Source organism: Desmodus rotundus, chromosome 1 (genome assembly GCF_022682495.2).
Source record: "Desmodus rotundus isolate HL8 chromosome 1, HLdesRot8A.1, whole genome shotgun sequence".
Taxonomy (NCBI): Eukaryota; Metazoa; Chordata; class Mammalia; order Chiroptera; family Phyllostomidae; genus Desmodus; species Desmodus rotundus.
Genome location: NC_071387.1, coordinates 36,446,294 through 36,466,239, shown reverse-complemented (window position 1 = coordinate 36,466,239; position 19,946 = coordinate 36,446,294). Strand labels below are relative to the sequence as shown.

Genomic DNA, 19,946 nt, shown 5'->3' with positions numbered 1-19,946 from the left:
TCACCCAGTTTCTCCTTCTGATAACATCTTACATTATCACAGTACATTTTACAACTAAAGAACTAACACTGCCACATTATTATAACTAGACTCCACTGTCCTTTTTCTGTTCCAAGATCCCATCTAGGATATATTACACTTAGTTGTCATGTCTCCTTAGCCTTCTCTGGTCCATCACAGATTCTCAGACTTTGTTTCTGATAACCTTAATAGTTTTAAGGAACACTAGTCCTACTGGTCTGGTATTTTGTAGACTCTCCCTTGATTTGGGTTTGTCTGATATGTTTCTCATGGTTAGACTGGGTTGCGCGGTTTTTTTGGGCAGAGGGAGAGACCACAAAGTCATAGGCCATTTTCATATCATATCAAGGATACATGCTATTAACATGATTTAGCACTAATAATATTGACGTTGATCATGTGGTCAAGGTTGTGTTTGCTAGGTTTCTCCAATGTAAAGTTGCTTTCCCTCTGTTGGTACACCCTACTTTTTGGAAGTAAGTTACTAAGCACAGTCCACACTCAAGGGGAGTGGAAGAAGTTCTCTCCCTCAGACAGGTAATATCTATATAAAGTATTTATATTTTCTGTATAGGAGATTTGTCTCTTCTCTCCATTTATTTATTCAATCACTTATTTATATAACTATCAACTTATGGATAAGTACTTTATACTCTGGATACCAATACTATAATATGTATATTATTTACTTTGTATCTCAAATTGTCTCAGCTCTGGACATTGGGAGCTATTTTAGGTTGTTTCCTATGTTCCTCTGACATGCCCCTATTATTTTGCTTTTTTAAGTACTTCCTTGCCTTCTAACATCACAAGATGCTCCAGGTTCATCTTGTGTATCCCTAGTTGCAGCCCTAGAAGCAGCCATATTTCTTCAAGTAATCCTGGTTCCTTTTAATGGAGAATCAATTTCAACATCATAAAAATTCTATTCCCCCTGAGATATACCTGGGAGCACATCACACCATCTAGAAAATACTCTTGCTTCCCTCCTCTCCTCAAAAACAAAAACAAAACAAAACAAAAACTGACCTGAATCTATGAAGCCTCAAAAGCTAATTAACAGTTTATATGATATCCTTTAAAGACATAACTCTGAGATTCCCCCATAATAAAGTGATCTGCCATGAGTGAAGCCAAAGATAGCAAATGAGACTTAGGAAAGAAATGAAGAGTCCCCAAACTATATAAATTTCTCGATCTAGTCAACTATGAAGCCAGCTCTTTCCCTATTCTTCCACTCTTTGGTTACATGAACCAATAAATGTATCTCTTTTGCTTAAGCTGTATTGACTTGGGCTTCTGTTACTTACAACCAAAGCAAGCTAACAAATAATAAATACAAATAAGGCATGGACACAAAAATGAGTTTAGCACATTGAAAGGAGTAAGATAAAAGGTTGAATTGCTTGGGTAAAACCAAATTTTAGGTGAGATTTTTAAAAGCTAGGTAGCATTTATTACTTTTAAGATTTAATGGTCTAACTATTATTGTTATTCTCCTGTGCTTTGGTAGCATTAACTACAGGGTTAACTTTTAAGCATATAATATTCATTTCATTCACTCACTGATCATTGATCATAATTTTAGAAATCAACAGACTGAATCTTTCCTTTTCAGCTAATATGACTAGGGCCTAAAATGAATACATTATTTATTCAAGCTCATATATCTAATATAGAGATTTTGGAAGCATAATGCAATAAAAAGAAGTAGGCTATGGATCTACATAGAACTGGGTTTGTTCTCCAGCTCTCTCTTTTTTGAAAGAGACAGAGAGAGACTGATTTGTTGTTCCACTTATTTACGCATTCATTTGGTTGATTCTTGTATATGCCCTGAGTGGGGACTAAAACCACAACTTTGGCATATCAGTGGCAATGCTCTAACCACTTACCTACCCAGCCAGGGATTAATATAATTTTTAATAGGTAGTACACAGACATGATAGAAAATTCAAACATTTATACTGTGAAGAGTTAGCCTTTCTCCTATCCATGTTCCCCTCCTTCCCTACCCTTTGGCAACTGTAAAAACTCTTGGGTGCTCTCCTAGAGATCATCTATTCAAGCACATTAAAGAATTGACCTTTTAAACTTTAAGACTTCAAGACATATAATGATCGCTAAAATTTTTAAAGATATTGAATGGTGCCAGAGGACCGGAATTTAGGCCAGGTAAATGTAGGACCAAAGAGAAAGGAGTAGCTATGAGATACTTAATCAAGCAGCATTGGCATTTAAAAAGGCAACACATTAAAATTAAAAACAAACAAAACAACTTCAAGGATCAAATAATGCTATTTTAAAGACATGGACATTTGAGGTTTTTAAGAGGTATGTACAAGTACCTACTCTTTATTCATTGTGCTTATCTAGACTTCTCTTAAGATGTTCTTGACTACACCACAGTGAAGGGTAGGGGACTGGTATAGCAGTGGCAGCCAAGAGCTCCTCCACATTTAATGAAGAAAGACTGTTTCCATCCTCTACTCCTGGAAGTGTCATTTATTTTAATCATTTCAGGGTAAGAGAGATTACAAAGAATTGGGACTGGAAAGAAAGTACTGAAACTAATAACACGTAATCATAAATTATGAGGTGAATGGAAAAAGAAAAAGGGGGATGATGAAATTAATCTGAGAACCAGTTTAGCTAACAATCAGACAAATACACAGGCAATTAAGTAATCCTCATCATCCAGCAATAAAGTAAAAAATAGTTTTTCTTTTGAATTTTATCCAGTAAATACCTGATTTATGAGGGGAAGGGTGGGATGTATATTGTTCTCCACAGAGGTTAGGAATTTTAGAGTACCCATGGGAAAAAACCTTTTGATGTAAGTGAAATATTAAAGATGGAAAGAATTAAATCAATTATTCAGCATACAATATAACAAAGACTAGTAATTTTTAGGAGCAGAAAACATCATTTTAGAGTTGAAATCACAATTTTTTTTCAAACTTCTCCTTTGAACTTTCTGAAAAAAAGTTTTTCTAAATTACTAGAGCAATGGCATAACCATTTAAAAATTCAGGTCCCAGAAAGTAATACCAATAATGAAAATGGAACATAACTTTGGTATAATAAGCATCGACAATCATGTGAATTACATTTTCTTTTGACCAATTTCTTAAAACAGTTATATAGGAAATAAATTATAATTGGACTACATTTACAAATATAGAAAACCTCTTAATTGGAATTATTTAAAGTAAATTTTATTACATATCAAGTTATTTAATACAAAATGGGAACACAGCTCTTAAATTACGATGAAAGACAAAATGTATACTATGCCATATACCTATGCTTGTTTAAATACAATTCAGATTAAGTGTGTATATTAAATAGATGAAATCCTGGTCATTCTGGCTTTTTTCTTTCAAATCAGGAAAGAAGAAAAAACAAGCACAGAGCAGTTTATAAAAATTATTTTTCCCTCCACTAACAGTTGAGGGTAGTTTCTTAGGAATAAGGTGTACCATTTGTATCTGCTTGCCTGTTCACATAATGCTAACTTCCATTTAAATCAATGGATTTTAAAAAAAGGAATCAATCCAAAAGTACATGTTTTCCACTTTTAAACATAAAATTAATACTCAGTCTATATTTGTGGTCACTTAAATTTAATCTAAGAAATGGTAACAGTGGTTTGTTAATAACTTCAAAAGAATTTCTAGCATCTGTTTTACTAACAAATCAATTCCGCGTTTGTGCAAATAGTTAAGAACCAAGTAATAAAGTCACAGAGTTATTTAGATGTTGTTTTCAAATGCCTGAAAAAACAAAAAAATGATCAAAAACCATATATGTATTCTAAAGTGAAACCAAGAGATATCTGGCCATCTGAAAAAAAAATCAATTAATGGAATTATTGACATAATACATACATAATAGAAGAATTACCTAAAGAAGTCAAAAGCACTCAACGATTTTTAGTACCATCCTCAAATTAAAAGACATTTTACAGAAGTCTCATTTTCCAATTTTAAAAGGTTTATAAGAGGCTTTATGGAGTCTTAAAAAAAAGAGTAACCAATAAAACTAAGTTATGGCTGTACTACCCCCTAATAGTGAATGCTAAGAAAAGTGTATCATTGGGTTAAACTTATCCATGGGTATAAACTATATAATCACATCTAACCTCACAAATTCTCTATTTCCAAAATATCTTGAGACAGAGTTTCAGGATGTTTTTAATAAAAGTTAAAATAAAGGCTGAGTTTCCCTAAAATTTTAACTTACATATCATAACCTTTTGGTTCACAGGCACACACAAATTAGGATGCTAAAGCCAAATGTTATTATATTTCATGCATATAATCATATTTTTATTCTACCACAATATATTTCATATCCTTGTAGCTACCAGAAACCGACTGAATTTTTCTGGCAGTTACTCAAGAAAAACCTATGGGTTGTCCCTTAAATGGCTATGCCTCAAAAAAGACTTACTGCTACACATTAAAGTACTATTCTTAAAATCACAAGTGTTTTCTAAAATAAATGTGGTTACAACACTTACCTCTGTCTCTTTACTAATATGATCTGTAAAAAAGAAAAAACAGTGACACTTCATTGAAGGAAATTAACATATAAAATATTTTAATATGTAAAATATTTAAATGAAGTAATTCAAAAGAATTTCAAAATTATAATAGGAGTTTCAGAAGTCATTTGGAGGTTGCCCAGGATTCATCAGATTTATTTTTCTAGATATAAGATGTTAAAATTCAGTATATAACTATTAATTTGTTCACCTTAGGGACTAGGTCTTATATCCCAGTAACTGCCACCCATAACAAAGGGTATTATTAAATTTTAAACATTTGAATTCTACATCGTTTAAGTTTTTGGTTTCACATAATATTTTTGGAAGGAGGGGAAAACTTGAGGGGGTATAAATATGTCTCAAATCACAAGATACTGTGGTTGCAAAAACTATACTTATTACTTCCTTACTAGAATAAAATTAAAAGTCAAATAGTAATTTGTGTCCTTTAAAACTATTAGCTAGTTTATTTTTAAAAATACATCATAGTGATTTGATATACCATTTAAAAATTCTAAAAATTGATGTATTATAAATACAAAAGGAAAGGCAAAACAAACATATCTGTATTAAACAAATCATTGACTTAGTAACAACACAACATTTGTGAAAAGGGATTACAGAATGAGGAAAAGGAAGACACATAAGAGAATCCACCCAGACAGAATGCTGATACTGAAGTACAAATAGGGAGCAAGTATTCTTATTTAAATAGAAAATGATCAGGATATGTAATATTTAATAATGCTTCATGTGGACAGCAGAAATTTTCCATTCTCAAGGACTAATTAATTGAATTGAATAGATTTCCTGTGACTGAAAATCTAAAAGCTGACTCAGTTCTCTAATGCATTTGTTGATGAGAACAGAGTCCATAAACATGGTAAATGCCAAACTTACAAGTTTCAGATCTAATTACTAAATTCTGGTAGATTATACATTCTACTAGCATGTTCTACTTAACATATAATATGATATCAGAACCTGATGAAGAATGTGTTAATCATGTCTTATAATAGTTGTAATGTTCCCTTTAACAGTATCATACTGATGTCTTTCTCAATACATCTAATAAACGTACATAATAGTTAATAAATCAAACATATGGAAAATAAAGATTTAAAATTTTTTTCATGTCTCTGCTTAGTTTCTAATGAAATATTTCTTATATGAAAATCTTCCTTACTAAAATTGGGAATTTTATTTTCACATGTATCTGTTCTTTTAACCCTAAACAAAGCAACTTTCCTGATACATAAAGGAAAGCAAAATAATCCTCTAAACTTATTCCTAATTTCACAGATAAGCTTGTTTCTGCAAATAGTAAAGTAGGGGTTTTTTTGAGATTATTGCTATGATATTAATAGTCCTCACAGAATGAATGCCCAATATATTAAGGCTAAATTCACATTAATCAAATAGGCTGAACAAAATAGCTGTCCATTTGGTTAGCAACTTAAGCAGACTGGTATACACACAGCGCTTTTCAAAAAAAATTTTAACTATGCTATCTAATATGAAAGCTACTAGTCACATGTGGCTACTGAGCATTTGAAATGTGGCTACTGCAACTAAGGAACTTTTTATTTTAGTTGATTTTAACTAATTTATATTTAAGTTACCACACAGGAATATTGGCTACCATATAATACAGTACAGAACTAGTGTTTTCACCATTTCCAACATCAAAAAAAAAAAGTGCTTTGTAGTCTGTCTTCAAAAATTTAGTGGATATAATTTCCTTCTGTCTTCCCTTTTTTTACAAAAAGTAAGTAAAAAGATAATATAGTTTTCTGGCAATAAGTCTCATTCTAAAAATTTGCATTTTAATTTTCTATGATGTAATTCCAGATAACTTGAGGAGGTTGACCAATAATGGATGAAAGCTGAAGATACTATTCCTGATCTAGTTCACAGCTTAAGCCAAATCACTTTATGTATAAGGACAATAATATCTTTGTTTCATGATAACTTAAAAACTACAAATGTCCATTTTTATTTTCAGTGAGCGTTAGAAAAGGGACAAATTCAGAAATACAAAAAGATAAGTTTTAGTGATGAGGTTTTTATGATCGATTTTAAATTACTTTAACAACTAAATTTCCCATTTCCAAACAGGTTTACATTCTATATTCTAAGTAGAAGACTAACAAAACAATGTTTACTTATTTTAAAAATTAGAAAGGTACTTACAACTTAAGTATACAAAGACTTAGAACAGTGCTTTAGCATAACAGATTTCACACATATATTACCTTCTGATTGAAAATCTTTTAGTGATTCTGTGGGAGGTTTGTCTTTTCCCTGATGATTCTTTCTTTTATCTTTTTTATTCATAACCTTTGACTGAGTTGGAGCATTTTCGGCATTTTCATACTCCTGAAAAGAATTATCAACAACCACTAAGCTTAGTTTACACTAGTAAAATCAACTTACCAACAGGTAATATGTTTACTAAAGTTTTCCTTTTAAAGATAAAAGGCAAATAAATAAAAACTTAGCCCAGCCAACATGTATAAAATGATACCTCTTTGTTTATGCACTCAATCTCTTGTCTCTTAAACATTAAAATAAAAACAGAAAGCTATGACTTCGTCTATATCCACTACGACTTGCCACCCTCTTCTTTTTTTTTTTTTAAAGATTTTATAGGGGGCTTCAGGCCAAGATGGAGGCGTAGGTAGACACACCATGCCTCCTCGCACAAGCAAGAGAAGGACAACAACAATTTAAAAACAAAAAACAACCAGAACTGACAGAAAATCAAACTGTATGGAAGTCCGACAACCAAGGAGATAAAGAAGAAACATTCATCCAGACCAGTAGGAGGGGCGGAGACGGGCAGCCGGGAGGGAGAGGACTCGCAGCAAGGCGGCGGCTGACGGACCCAGCAAGGTGGCGGATTGTGGAACGGGGCAGGCCAGGCTGCAGCTAGCAGACCCCACAAGGTGGTGGCTGGCAGACCCCGCGGCCCCACATTTGCACATGGATAAACCAGGAGGAACAGCGGGGAGCGAAGCAGACCACGCAACCCAGGGCTCCAGCACAGGGAAACAAAGCCTCAAACCTCTGATTGAAAACACCCATGGGGGTTGAGACAGCAGCAGGAGAAACTCCCAGCCTCACAGGACAGTTCGTTGGAGAGACACCCACAGGGGCCGAGAACGTGCACAAGCCCACCCACTCGGGAATCAGCACCAGAGGGGCCCAGTTTGACTGTGGGTAGCGGAGGGAGTGACTGAAATCCGACAGAGAGGAGCAAGAACCATTGCTCCCTCTCGGCCCCTCCCGGATATACAGCATCACCCCGCCCCGGTGGACACCTAAGGCTCCACCCCTATATGTAACAGGCGCGCCAAGACAAAAAAAAAAAAAAAGCCCAAATGAAAGAACAGATCAAAGCTCCAGAAAAAATACAACTAAGCAACGAAGAGATAGCCAACCTATCAGATGCACAGTTCAAAACACTGGTAATCAGCATGCTCACAGAATTGGTTGAATTTGGTCACAAATTAGATGAAAAAATGAAGGCTATGCTAAGAGAAACAAAGTAAAATGTACAGGGAACCAATAGTGATGGGAAGGAAACTGGGACTCAAATCAACAGTGTGGACCAGAAGGAAGAAAGAAACATCCCACCAGAAAAGAATGAAGAAACAAGACTTCGAAAAAATGAGGAGAGGCTTAGGAACCTCCAGGACATCTTTAAACGTTCCAACATCCGAATTATAGGGGTACCAGAAGGAGAAGAGGAAGAACAAAAAAATTGAAAACTTACTTGAACAAATAATGAAGGAGAACTTCCCTAATCTGGCAAAGGAAATAGACTTCCAGGAAGTCCAGGAAGCTCAGAGAGTCCCAAAGAAGCTGGACCCAAGGAGGAACACACCAAGGCACATCATAATTACATTACCCAAGATTAAGCAGAAGGAGAGAATCTTAGAAGCCTCAAGAGAAAAGGACACAGTTACCTACAAAGGACTTCCCATATGACTGTCAGCTGATTTCTCAAAAGAGACCTTACAGGCAAGAAGGGGCTAGAAAGAAGTATTCCAAGTCATGAAAGGCAAGGACCTACATCCAAGATTACTGTGTCCAGCAAAGCTATCATTTAGAATGGAAGGGCAGATAAAGTGCTTCTCAGATAAGGTCAAGTTAAAGGAGTTCATCATCACCAAGCCCTTATTATATGAAATGTTAAAGGGACTTATCTAAGAAAAAGAAGATAAAAAATATGAACAGTAAAAATGACAGCAAACTCACAGTTATTAACAACCACACCCAAAACAAAAACAAAAGCAAACTAAGCAAACAACTAGAACAGGAACAGAACCACAGAAATGGAGATCACATGGAGGGTTATCAACAGGGGAGGGGGAGGGGGAGAGAGGGGAGAAAGGTACAGAGAATAAGTAGCATAAATGGTAGGTAGAAAATAGACAGGGGGAGGGTAAGAATAGTATAGGAAATGTAGAAGCCAAAGAACTTATAAGTACAACCCATAGACATGAACTGTAGGGGGGGAATGTGGAAGGGAGGGGGTGGGCCAGATGGAGTGGAGTGGGGGGGGGGATGGGACAACTGTAATAGCATAATCAATAAATATATTTTAAAATTTTTTTTAATATTTAAATTTTTTTTAATTTTTATTTATTTTTAGAGAGAAGGGAACGGAGGGAGAAAGAGAGGGCGAGAAACATTGATGTGAGAGAGAAACATTGATCAGCTGCCTCCTGTACGAGCCCCAATCAGGGACCAAACGCACCACCCGGGCACATGCAGGTGCCCTAACCTGGAGTAGAACCAGCAACTTTTCGCTTTGCTGGTGACTGCCCAACCAATTATCCACACCAATCAGGGCATCACCCTCCTCTTCATCATTTCTGGACCAAACTTAAAACAATAATCTACAGTCAATTTGCTTTCTCTCTCTCCCTCCCAACTCCCAAAATCTGGTTCCTGCTGTTCTCTGACACTAAAATTAAGGTCAACTTCCTTTTAAATGCCAAATACAAAAGACATTCTTTTTCAAGCATTTCTTGGTTTTCTCGGTACATTTCTGACCACTCTTGAGTCTCCTTCACTGGCTTCTCTTTTCCCAACTCTGTTCTTAAAAATGTAACTGTTATTCACCATTATTCCTTTCTAACCTATTCTTATGCTTTATACCTATTGTTCTTCAAACTCAAAGTTTAAAGTTCTACCTATACAATGACATTTCTGTATGTGCAGACAACTGACCTAAGATATTCAATAAGCACTCCAAATCTTTTATTTAATGTCACCATCATCTGCTTAGGCCAGAAACATTAGAGTCATCCCTGCCTACTCTTTCTACACACTTTACATCCAAATTAGTCAGTAGGTCTTAATTGAGTTTCTCTTTTAAAGCTCTCTTAAATCTATTTTTTTTTCTTCATACCTTCTGTCCTTTCCCTTATCTTCTTTTGCTTCACACTGTCAACACCCTCTAACTTTAGCCCTTCAATCCATCTTCTACACTTCTACAGCATGAATTGCTAAAATGAACACTTAAAATCAATTTAAAAGTTAAAAATATTCAAGAGAATTCTCTGCATATGTATAAAATCTTATCTCCTTAGCCTAGTACACAGGTTCTTTATACCTTATTCTACCAACTCTAGGTCCCTACATTATAGTTTTTCAATATGCTATACTCCTTCATATGTACATATTTTGTATACTTGCCACTCCTTCCCTGAGAATGCTGACTTTCCTACTACCTATGCTGTGAACTTATTTTATTTTTTAAATCCTCACCCAAGGACATTTTTCCATTGCATTTAGAGAGAGAAGAAGGGAAAAACAGAAACATCAATGTGAGAGAGAAGTATAGATCAGTTGCTTCCCATACATACCTGACAGGGTTGGAACCTGTAACCTAGGTATGTGCCCTGATTGGGAATCGAATCCACAACCTTTTGCTTATGTGTTGATGATCCAACCAACTGAGCCACACCTGCCAGGGTTACCCTGTGAACTTCTAATACATAGTATGACCCTCTTTTAAGAATCCTTTCCTAAAATTCTTCCCCAGCAAAGGCAGACACAATTCTTCTATCTTTCTGAATTTCCACTGCACTGAGAACATACATCTCTCAATACTATGCACCATAAATATAGTATGTATGTCTCCCTCCACTATACTCAAGGGCTGGGACCATGTCTTCATCTTTATATTGTGTGCCTGGCACATTTTGGTTATTCAAAAAAATATTTGTTGAGTAAGTGACAGAAGAAAATAGAAAATGCCATCACAGACTTTAGTTCTTATAAAAATCCTGGAGCTGAAGTAGTTTTTAAATTGAAATAAATAACTTAAAACTCAATGACTATATCAATGTAATGACATCGAACTAGCTATCACATACAAAAGGAGTTCATTATTTGACAGTCATTGTGTAATAAAACCAATGCTTTTGGGTACTACACCTATGACTGTGCCAAGAAAACTGGCACTGAAGCATGATATCTAATCCATACCATCTAGTCTACTCCTCCTTTAAAGATACAGCTAGTCACTTTAGCTTTAGAATCTAGACATATATCTAAAACAACAAATCATTATTGTATAATAATTTCAATTTGATAAATTTTATCTTCAAATTGAGCAAGTCAGGAGGACTTTTCCAATGTAACATGAAAGTCCCTTAAATGATTTAAGTCATAATAAAGCTAGCTATATCAATTTTTGTAATTGCCAGCTTTGTGTCTAAATGGATAAGTAACAACAGGATTACAGGTATTCTTGATTTTTCAGGACAACAGGAATAGAGACATGGAAAATAAAACACATGTAGTGTATGAAAATTCGCTTTACTGGCTTCCTTCCTCTTCCCTGGATCTATGAATAAATAGCAAAATCATCTACTGTAAATTTTAATTACCCTCTTCCCTTCATCTTGAATGAAGGAGCTAGTGCACAATGACATAATCTAAAAGCCTTTAAGTATGACCAGAGGCCACTTATGATCAACTACTGAGTAATCGCAAATTGAATAAAATTTATGGATCAAAAAAATCCCAATACATGTAAAGGACTAAATTTAAATAGTATAAAGATAATATAAATGGTCGATTTAAGGATATAAACTGAAAACCAACACTAGTTTTTACTTTAATGCTTATACAGTTACAAAATGTAGAATGCATCTTGTAATTCTACAAGATGCAGAATGCATCAGCACACAGCCCAGTATCACAGCTTAGTGACAAATGCTGAGTTCAAAAAGGCCAAATTATCAGAAATATCCTCCCATTTACTTTAGCTAATTGTAGTGTTATCTATAGCAAAGGTCAATTAATGGATGGCCCTGTACTCATATTTAAATTTTAATATATTTATTGATTATGCTATTACAGTTGTCCCATTCCCCCCCCCCACTCCACTCCATCTGGCCCACCCCCTCCCTTCCACATTCCCCCCCTACAGTTCATGTCTATGGGTCGTACTTATAAGTTCTTTGGCTTCTACATTTCCTATACTATTCTTACCCTCCCCCTGTCTATTTTCTACCTACCATTTATGCTACTTATTCTCTGTACCTTTCTCCCCTCTCTCCCCCTCCCACTCCCCTGTTGATAACCCTCCATGTGATCTCCATTTCTGTGGTTCTGTTCCTGTTCTAGTTGTTTGCTTAGTTTGCTTTTGTTTTTGTTTTGGGTGTGGTTGTTAATAACTGTGAGTTTGCTGTCATTTTTACTGTTCATATTTTTTATCTTCTTTTTCTTAGATAAGTCCCTTTAACATTTCATATAATAAGGGCTTGGTGATGATGAACTCCTTTAACTTGACCTTATCTGAGAAGCACTTTATCTGCCCTTCCATTCTAAATGATAGCTTTGCTGGACACAGTAATCTTGGATGTAGGTCCTTGCCTTTCATGACTTGGAATACTTCTTTCTAGCCCCTTCTTGCCTGTAAGGTCTCTTTTGAGAAATCAGCTGACAGTCATATGGGAAGTCCTTTGTAGGTAACTGTGTCCTTTTCTCTTGAGGCTTCTAAGATTCTCTCCTTCTGCTTAATCTTGGGTAATGTAATTATGATGTGCCTTGGTGTGTTCCTCCTTGGGTCCAGCTTCTTTGGGACTCTCTGAGCTTCCTGGACTTCCTGGAAGTCTATTTCCTTTGCCAGATTAGGAAGTTCTCCTTCATTATTTGTTCAAGTAAGTTTTCAATTTTTTTGTTCTTCCTCTTCTCCTTCTGGTACCCCTATAATTCGGATGTTGGAACGTTTAAAGATGTCCTGGAGGTTCCTAAGCCTCTCCTCATTTTTTCGAAGTCTTGTTTCTTCATTCTTTTCTGGTGGGATGTTTCTTTCTTCCTTCTGGTCCACACTGTTGATTTGAGTCCCAGTTTCCTTCCCATCACTATTGGTTCCCTGTACATTTTACTTTGTTTCTCTTAGCATAGCCTTCATTTTTTCATCTAATTTGTGACCAAATTCAACCAATTCTGTGAGCATGCTGATTACCAGTGTTTTGAACTGTGCATCTGATAGGTTGGCTATCTCTTCGTTGCTTAGTTGTATTTTTTCTGGAGCTTTGATCTGTTCTTTCATTTGGGCTTTTTTTTTTTTTTGTCTTGGCGCGCCTGTTACATATAGGGGTGGAGCCTTAGGTGTCCACCGGGGCGGGGTGATGCTGTATATCCGGGAGGGGCCGAGAGGGAGCAATGGTTCTTGCTCCTCTCTGTCGGATTTCAGTCACTCCCTCCGCTACCCACAGTCAAACTGGGCCCCTCTGGTGCTGATTCCCGAGTGGGTGGGCTTGTGCACGTTCTCGGCCCCTGTGGGTGTCTCTCCAACGAACTGTCCTGTGAGGCTGGGAGTTTCTCCTGCTGCTGTCTCAACCCCCATGGGTGTTTTCAATCAGAGGTTTGAGGCTTTGTTTCCCTGTGCTGGAGCCCTGGGTTGCGTGGTCTGCTTCGCTCCCCGCTGTTCCTCCTGGTTTATCCATGTGCAAATGTGGGGCCGCGGGGTCTGCCAGCCACCACCTTGTGGGGTCTGCTAGCTGCAGCCTGGCCTGCCCCGTTCCACAATCCGCCACCTTGCTGGGTCCGTCAGCCGCCGCCTTGCTGCGAGTCCTCTCCCTCCCGGCTGCCCGTCTCCGCCCCTCCTACTGGTCTGGATGAATGTTTCTTCTTTATCTCCTTGGTTGTCGGACTTCCATACAGTTTGATTTTCTGTCAGTTCTGGTTGTTTTTTGTTTTTAAATTGTTGTTGTCCTTCTCTTGCTTGTGCGAGGAGGCACGGTGTGTCTACCTACGCCTCCTCATGGCCGCCTTACCTTACATTTTTTAATCTACTTATTTTCTGTGTTCATTTAAAATAAGTTAAAATAAATCATCTATTGTTAATTTAATTTACTCTCTTTCCTTCATGTTAGAAGGAGGGCCTTTTGTAACTAAACATTCCAAATCCTCAAAGCTTAGCCCACATGTTTCTGTTGTCTCTCAAAACCTGAGGAGGAATCTTATTATAAAAACTTAGTAATATTTTGTTAAATAATAAATTTCTAGGACAAACTTTAATTTAATTTTACTGAATTAATACAAAATTCAGGAAGGCTGGTCCTAACCTCTGACCACTTAAACCTAATATAGCTAAATCAATAAATGTGTAAATACCTTTTTGTGTTCTTCATATTCTAATTTACTTAGCAACAATGCCTTCTCAAGATCTGCTTCAAACATTTCAGATGTCAGCTAAAACAAAAAGTTTCACAGTGAACAGATACGATTATACCACATTAACAAAATAACCATTGTTTTATTTTTTCTTATACAGGAAAATAAAACAAATACATTTAAAAAGTTTGGGTTCTACAAAGTTATCAATCCATGCCAGAGTAGGAACACTGTATTTTATAGATCATACCAAAGGAAAAATTTCCAATTCTGATATACATTTCCTCTTTCACTGTCAATAATTTGTTGTATTATCACATAATCCTTTTACTTTAATTTAAAAATCTTATGAAGAATGTGTCACTGTAATGGATGTCAAAGGCAGTATGCAGTTTAGGACACTGAAAATATAATAGATTATTATTCAAAATTATAAGAATTTATATAAGAATAATATATAAGAATATCTTAACTTATATAAGAATTTATAATTTTGAATAATAATTTATAATTTTATGGTGAAAAATGCTAAGCATTATAAAACATTTCCATTTCCATTATAAAACATACCATTTCCTTAATATAGATTAAACCACAGGTACAGAATCTTTAAATAAGATGACTAAATGTCCTTGTATATGCCTGATATTACACAATAATTATAGTGCATCCTTTTACTATCATTCTATTCTTTTATATGGTTGATCTGTCTTTAAAGTTACCTAACATTTTAACAAAATAATTTTCTGTAATCTACATGTCTTGGTTTTTCTCTTCCACCATGGAATCTCACCCTAACTTCTTACAATCTATCTTCCATACGCTCTAGTCAAGCAACTCTAAGAATTTTCCTAATCGCCAAACCAATTGCTACAATAGTTGGGTGGGACTTTGGGTGGTCCAGCACTGGGAATAAGGTATATCTACAACTGAATATAGAATAGTTGCAAATATAGGATAGATAAGGCAAAAGTAAACATCTTAAATTTGTAAGCAAGTGTTTGTCAGCTTATACATCATGAATAATAAAAGCATAAATTTAATGGATATGTCTTATTCTTTCTGTCCAGAATCCATTCCTTTATTCCTTTCAATAACTAAACTTCATTCTAATGTCACATGATTCTAGTAGGACAGCCAATTACATAACCCTATATACCATCCACCAACATATCCACACAGACATCCAACATACCATTATCAACAACCCAGTAGGGGCAAGGGATTCAACTTAAAAAAAAAAAATCATTTCCCAAGGAAGAGAGAAACATCTATCAGCTGTCTCCATATTGTGCCCCAAACAGAGATCGAACCCATATGTGCCCTCCTTGGGGATCAAATCCACAACCTTTGGGTATACAGGATGATGCTCCAACCAACTGACCCACCTGGACAGGGCAGGAACCAACTCTTTTTTGCTCTCCTGGGAATTAAATTTTGAGAACAAACATAGAGCAAATGGGGTTCAATCATCTGATAATAGCTCTCTAAAAGTGAGTGTACTAGTTCTATATATTAGTTCATGCCCTTGAGCACCCCAGAATTCCTCAGTTTCCATCTTTCTCAACAGTTTTTTTATTGTATACTGTCCCATTACCTTTGAACCCACTTATATACTTTTCTACTTCTACCCACTTCTCCCCCTATATCAGCACTGTTGCCTGTGTCCATGATTCCTTTTTCTTTTTTGCTCCATTCTTCTACTCCCCTAACCTGCCCCCAGAGGTGTCAGCCGGCTTGCTCTGAGTCTGCCTCTATTTTTCTTGTTTGTTCAGTTCATTAATTAGATTTCACATATGAATAAAATCATATGGTATCTGTCTTTCTCTAACTGGCTTATTCAATCAGTATAATGTTTTATAGGGTCTATCCAAGCTGTCACAATGGGCTAAATTACTTCATTTTTATGGTTGAGTAGTATTTTATTGTGTAAATGTCCGACAGTTGTTCTATCCACTCATCTACTGACATTTGGGCTGCTTCCAAATCTTGGCTATTATAAATCACACTGCAATGAACATAGGGGTGCTTATATTCCTTCAAATTAGTGTTTTGGGTTTCTTCAAATATGCATAAAGTCCCAGAAGTACAACTGCTGAGTAATAAGATGGTTCCAATTTTATTTTTTTCAGGTAACTCCATATCGCTTTCCACAATGGCAGCACCAAACTGCATTTCCACCAATAGTGCAAATGGGTTCCCCTTTCTCCACATCCTCACCAGCACTTGTTGTTTGTTGATTTATTGATGACAGCCTTTTGACAGGTGTGAAATAATATCTCATTGTGGTTTTAATTTGCATTTCTCTTATAATTAGTGATGTTGAGCACTTTTTCATATGTCTTTTGGCCATGTATATGTCCTGTTTGGAGAAATGTCTATTCAGGTCCTTTGCCCATTTTTTAATTGGATTGTTTTTCTGATGTTAGGTTTTTATAAGTTCTTTATAAATTTTGGATATTAACCACTTTTCAGAAGAAATCGCAAATGTTTTCCCATTTAGTGGGCTGTCTTTTTATTTTGTTTATGGTTTCCCTTGCTGTGCAAAAACTTGTTAATTTGATGTAGTCCCGTTTATTTTTTTTTCTTTTGTTTCCCTTCTCTGAGGAGCTATGTCAGAAAAAAAAAAAAAAACAAACCCTGAAAACAGCATTAAAATAAAAAGTGAACCAAAAGTATAGGAAAACATATTTTCCAATGATACCTCAGACAAGGGCCTGATCTCCAAAATATATAAAGAACTCACACGACTCTACTCCAGAAAGACAAACAACCCAATGCAAAAATGGGTAAAGGACTTGAACAGACACTTCTCCAAGGAAGACATACAGAGGACCCAGAGACATATGAAAAGATGCTCAGCATCACTAGCCATCAGAGAGATGCAAATTAAAACCACAATGGGGTACCATCTCACACTGGTCAGAGTGGCCAACATAAACAAATCCACAAACAAATGTTGGAGAGGATGCGGAGAAAAGGGAACCCTAGTGCACTGTTGGTGGGAATGCAGACTGGTGCAGCCACTGTGGAAAACAGTATGGAATTTCCTCAGAAAACTAAAAATGGAACTGCCCTTTGACCCAGCAATTCCGCTGCTGGGATTATACCCTAATAACCCTGTAACACCAATCCAAAAGAACCTATGCACCCCAATGTTCATAGCAGCACAATTTACAATAGCCAAGTACTGGAAGCCACCTCAGGGCCCATCAGCAAATGAGTGGATCAAAAAACTATGGTACATTTACACAATGGAATTCTACGCAGCAGAGAGAAAGAAGTAGCTTATACCCTTTGCAACAGCATGGATGGAACTGGAGAGCATTATGCTAAGTGAAATAAGCCAGACAGTGAGGGACAAATACCATATGATCTCACCTTTAACTGGAACATAATCAACAAAAGAAAAAAGCAAACAAAATATAACGAGAGACATTGAAGTTAAGAACAATCTGACAATAGCCAGAGGGGAGTGGGGAGGGGATAGTGGGTAGAGGGGCTTACAAGGGCTACTATAAAGGACACATGGACAAAATCAAGGGGGAGGGTGGAGGCGAGGGAGGACACAGGTGGGTTTGGCTGGGGTGGGGTGGAGGGATGGGGAGAAAATGCAGACAACTGTAATTGAATAATAAAAAAAAAAATTAATGAAAAAAAGAAAAAAAATAGTGCTATGAGCAATGTACAACATTTTACTGCCTGTGTTTTGTTTTTGGATTTTTATAGTTTTGGGTCTAACATTTAAGTCTTTGATCCATTTTGAATTTATTCTTATGTATGGTGTAAGAAGGTGGTCTAGTTTCATTTTTCTGCATGTACTATACAATTTTCCCAGTATCATTTATTGAATAAAGTATCTTTAGCCCACTATTATGTGCTTACCTCCTCTTTTGAATATTGACTATAAAGGTGTGGGTTTATTTCCGGGCTCTCTGTTTCATTGATCCATGTGTCCGTTTACATACCAGAACCATTCTGTTTAGATTACTACAGCCTTATAGTATAGTTTGATATTAGGTAATGTGATTCCTCCAACTTTGTTCATTCTCCAGATTACTGTTGCTATGCAGGCCCTTTTGTGGTTCCATATAAACTTTTGAAATATTTGTTCTAGTTCTGTGGAATATGTAATTGTAATTTTGATATGAATTGCAATGAATGTATAGATTGCTTTGGGCAATATGGACATTTTAATGGTTTATTCCTCCTATCCATGAACACAGTATGTGCTTCCACTTATTTGTACCTTCTTCTGTTTCTTTCTTCAGCGTCTTATAACTTTCCATGTATAGTCTTTTACATCCTTGGATAAATTTATTTCTATGTATTTTATTCTTTTTGAAGCAATTGTGAATGGGATTGTATTCTTAATTTCTCTTTGTGACAGTTCATTATTGGCATATAAAATGCAACTGATTTCTGGATATTAATTTTACATTCTGTTATTTTACTAAAATCATTTATTTTTTCCAGTAGTGTCTTGGTGGAATCTTTAGGTTCCTCTATATACAGTATCATGACATCTGCAAAAAGATTAGTTTTTCTTCTTTCTTTCCTATTTGGATGTCTTTTATTTATTCTTCTTGTCTGATTGCTATGACTAGGGCTTCCAGTACTGTGCTGAATAGGAGAGGTAAAAGTGGACATCCCTGTCTTGTTCCCATATTTAAATGGAATGTTTGTAGTTTTTGCCCACTGAGTATGATGCTGACAGTGGTTTTGTCATATATGGCCTTTATTAATTTAGGCATGTTCCCTTCATTCCCAATTTGCTGAGTTTTTATCTTCATCTGATTTTGGGATTAAGCTAATACTGGCCTCGTAGTCTGGTTAAAGGTTTGTCACTGTTGTATATCTTTTCAAAGAACCAACTCTTAGATTCACTGATCCTTTGTATTGTGTTTTAGATCCTATTTTGTTTGTTTCTTCTCTGATGTTTATTATTTTCTTCCTTTCACTCACCTTCAGCTTTGTTTTGTTCAAGTTCCTTTAAGTGTATTTTGATCTTTTTCTTGGCTTAAGATAGGCATATAATGCTACGAATTTCCCTCTTAGGACTGCTTTCCCTGTGTCCTCCAGATTTGGGGTTGTTGCGTTCTCATTTTCATTTGTTTCAAGTTATCTCTTGATTTCTTCCTTGATCTCATTTTTGACCCTTTCATTGTTTAGTAATGCATTATTTAGCTTCCACATCTTTGTGTACTTTTCAGGTTTCTTCTTGTGATTGACTTCTACTTTCATAGCACTATGGTTACAGAAGATGCCTAATATGATTTTAATCTTCTTAAATTCATTGAGACTTGTTTTGTGCCTAGTATGTGGTCCATCCATGAAAACATTCAATGTCTACTTGAAAAGGATGTATATTCTACTGCTTTGGGGAGAAGTGCTCTGGAAATACCATTTAAATCCATTTGATGTAGTGTCATTAAGGCTGCTGTCTCCTTATTGATTTTCTGTCTAGAAGATCTATCCGTTGAAATCAATGGGGTGTTAAATTCCCTACTATGACTGTATTTCTGTCAATCTCTCACTTTATGTCCATCAAGATTCGCTTTAATAGTTAGATGCTCCTGTGTTGGGTACGTAAATGTTTACTAGGGTTATATCAACTTGTTGGACTGGTCCCTTTATCATTTTGTAGTGTCCTTCTTTGTCTCTTAGTATAGCCATGACTTTAGAGTCTGTTTTGTAGGATATAAATTATGCTACGCAAGCTTAC

General features: G+C 35.8%; 1 protein-coding gene across 4 annotated transcripts in view; it reads right to left on the bottom strand.

The window, feature by feature from the left end:
* The window catches only part of GKAP1 (G kinase anchoring protein 1), a 71,721-nt gene that overhangs the window by 28,955 nt on the left and 22,820 nt on the right, over positions 1-19,946 (bottom strand). For 3 of the 4 annotated variants that reach the window (XM_045195245.3, XM_053923524.2, XM_024560170.4), the window contains exons 4-6: positions 14,222-14,299; positions 6,829-6,952; positions 4,547-4,569 (exon numbers count right to left, since the gene is read on the bottom strand). In XM_045195245.3, coding sequence (XP_045051180.1) covers positions 4,547-4,569; positions 6,829-6,952; positions 14,222-14,299 — 225 coding nt within the window. The remainder of the gene's footprint in view (positions 1-4,546; positions 4,570-6,828; positions 6,953-14,221; positions 14,300-19,946) is intronic. The other variant, XM_053923529.2, reaches the window with a different exon arrangement.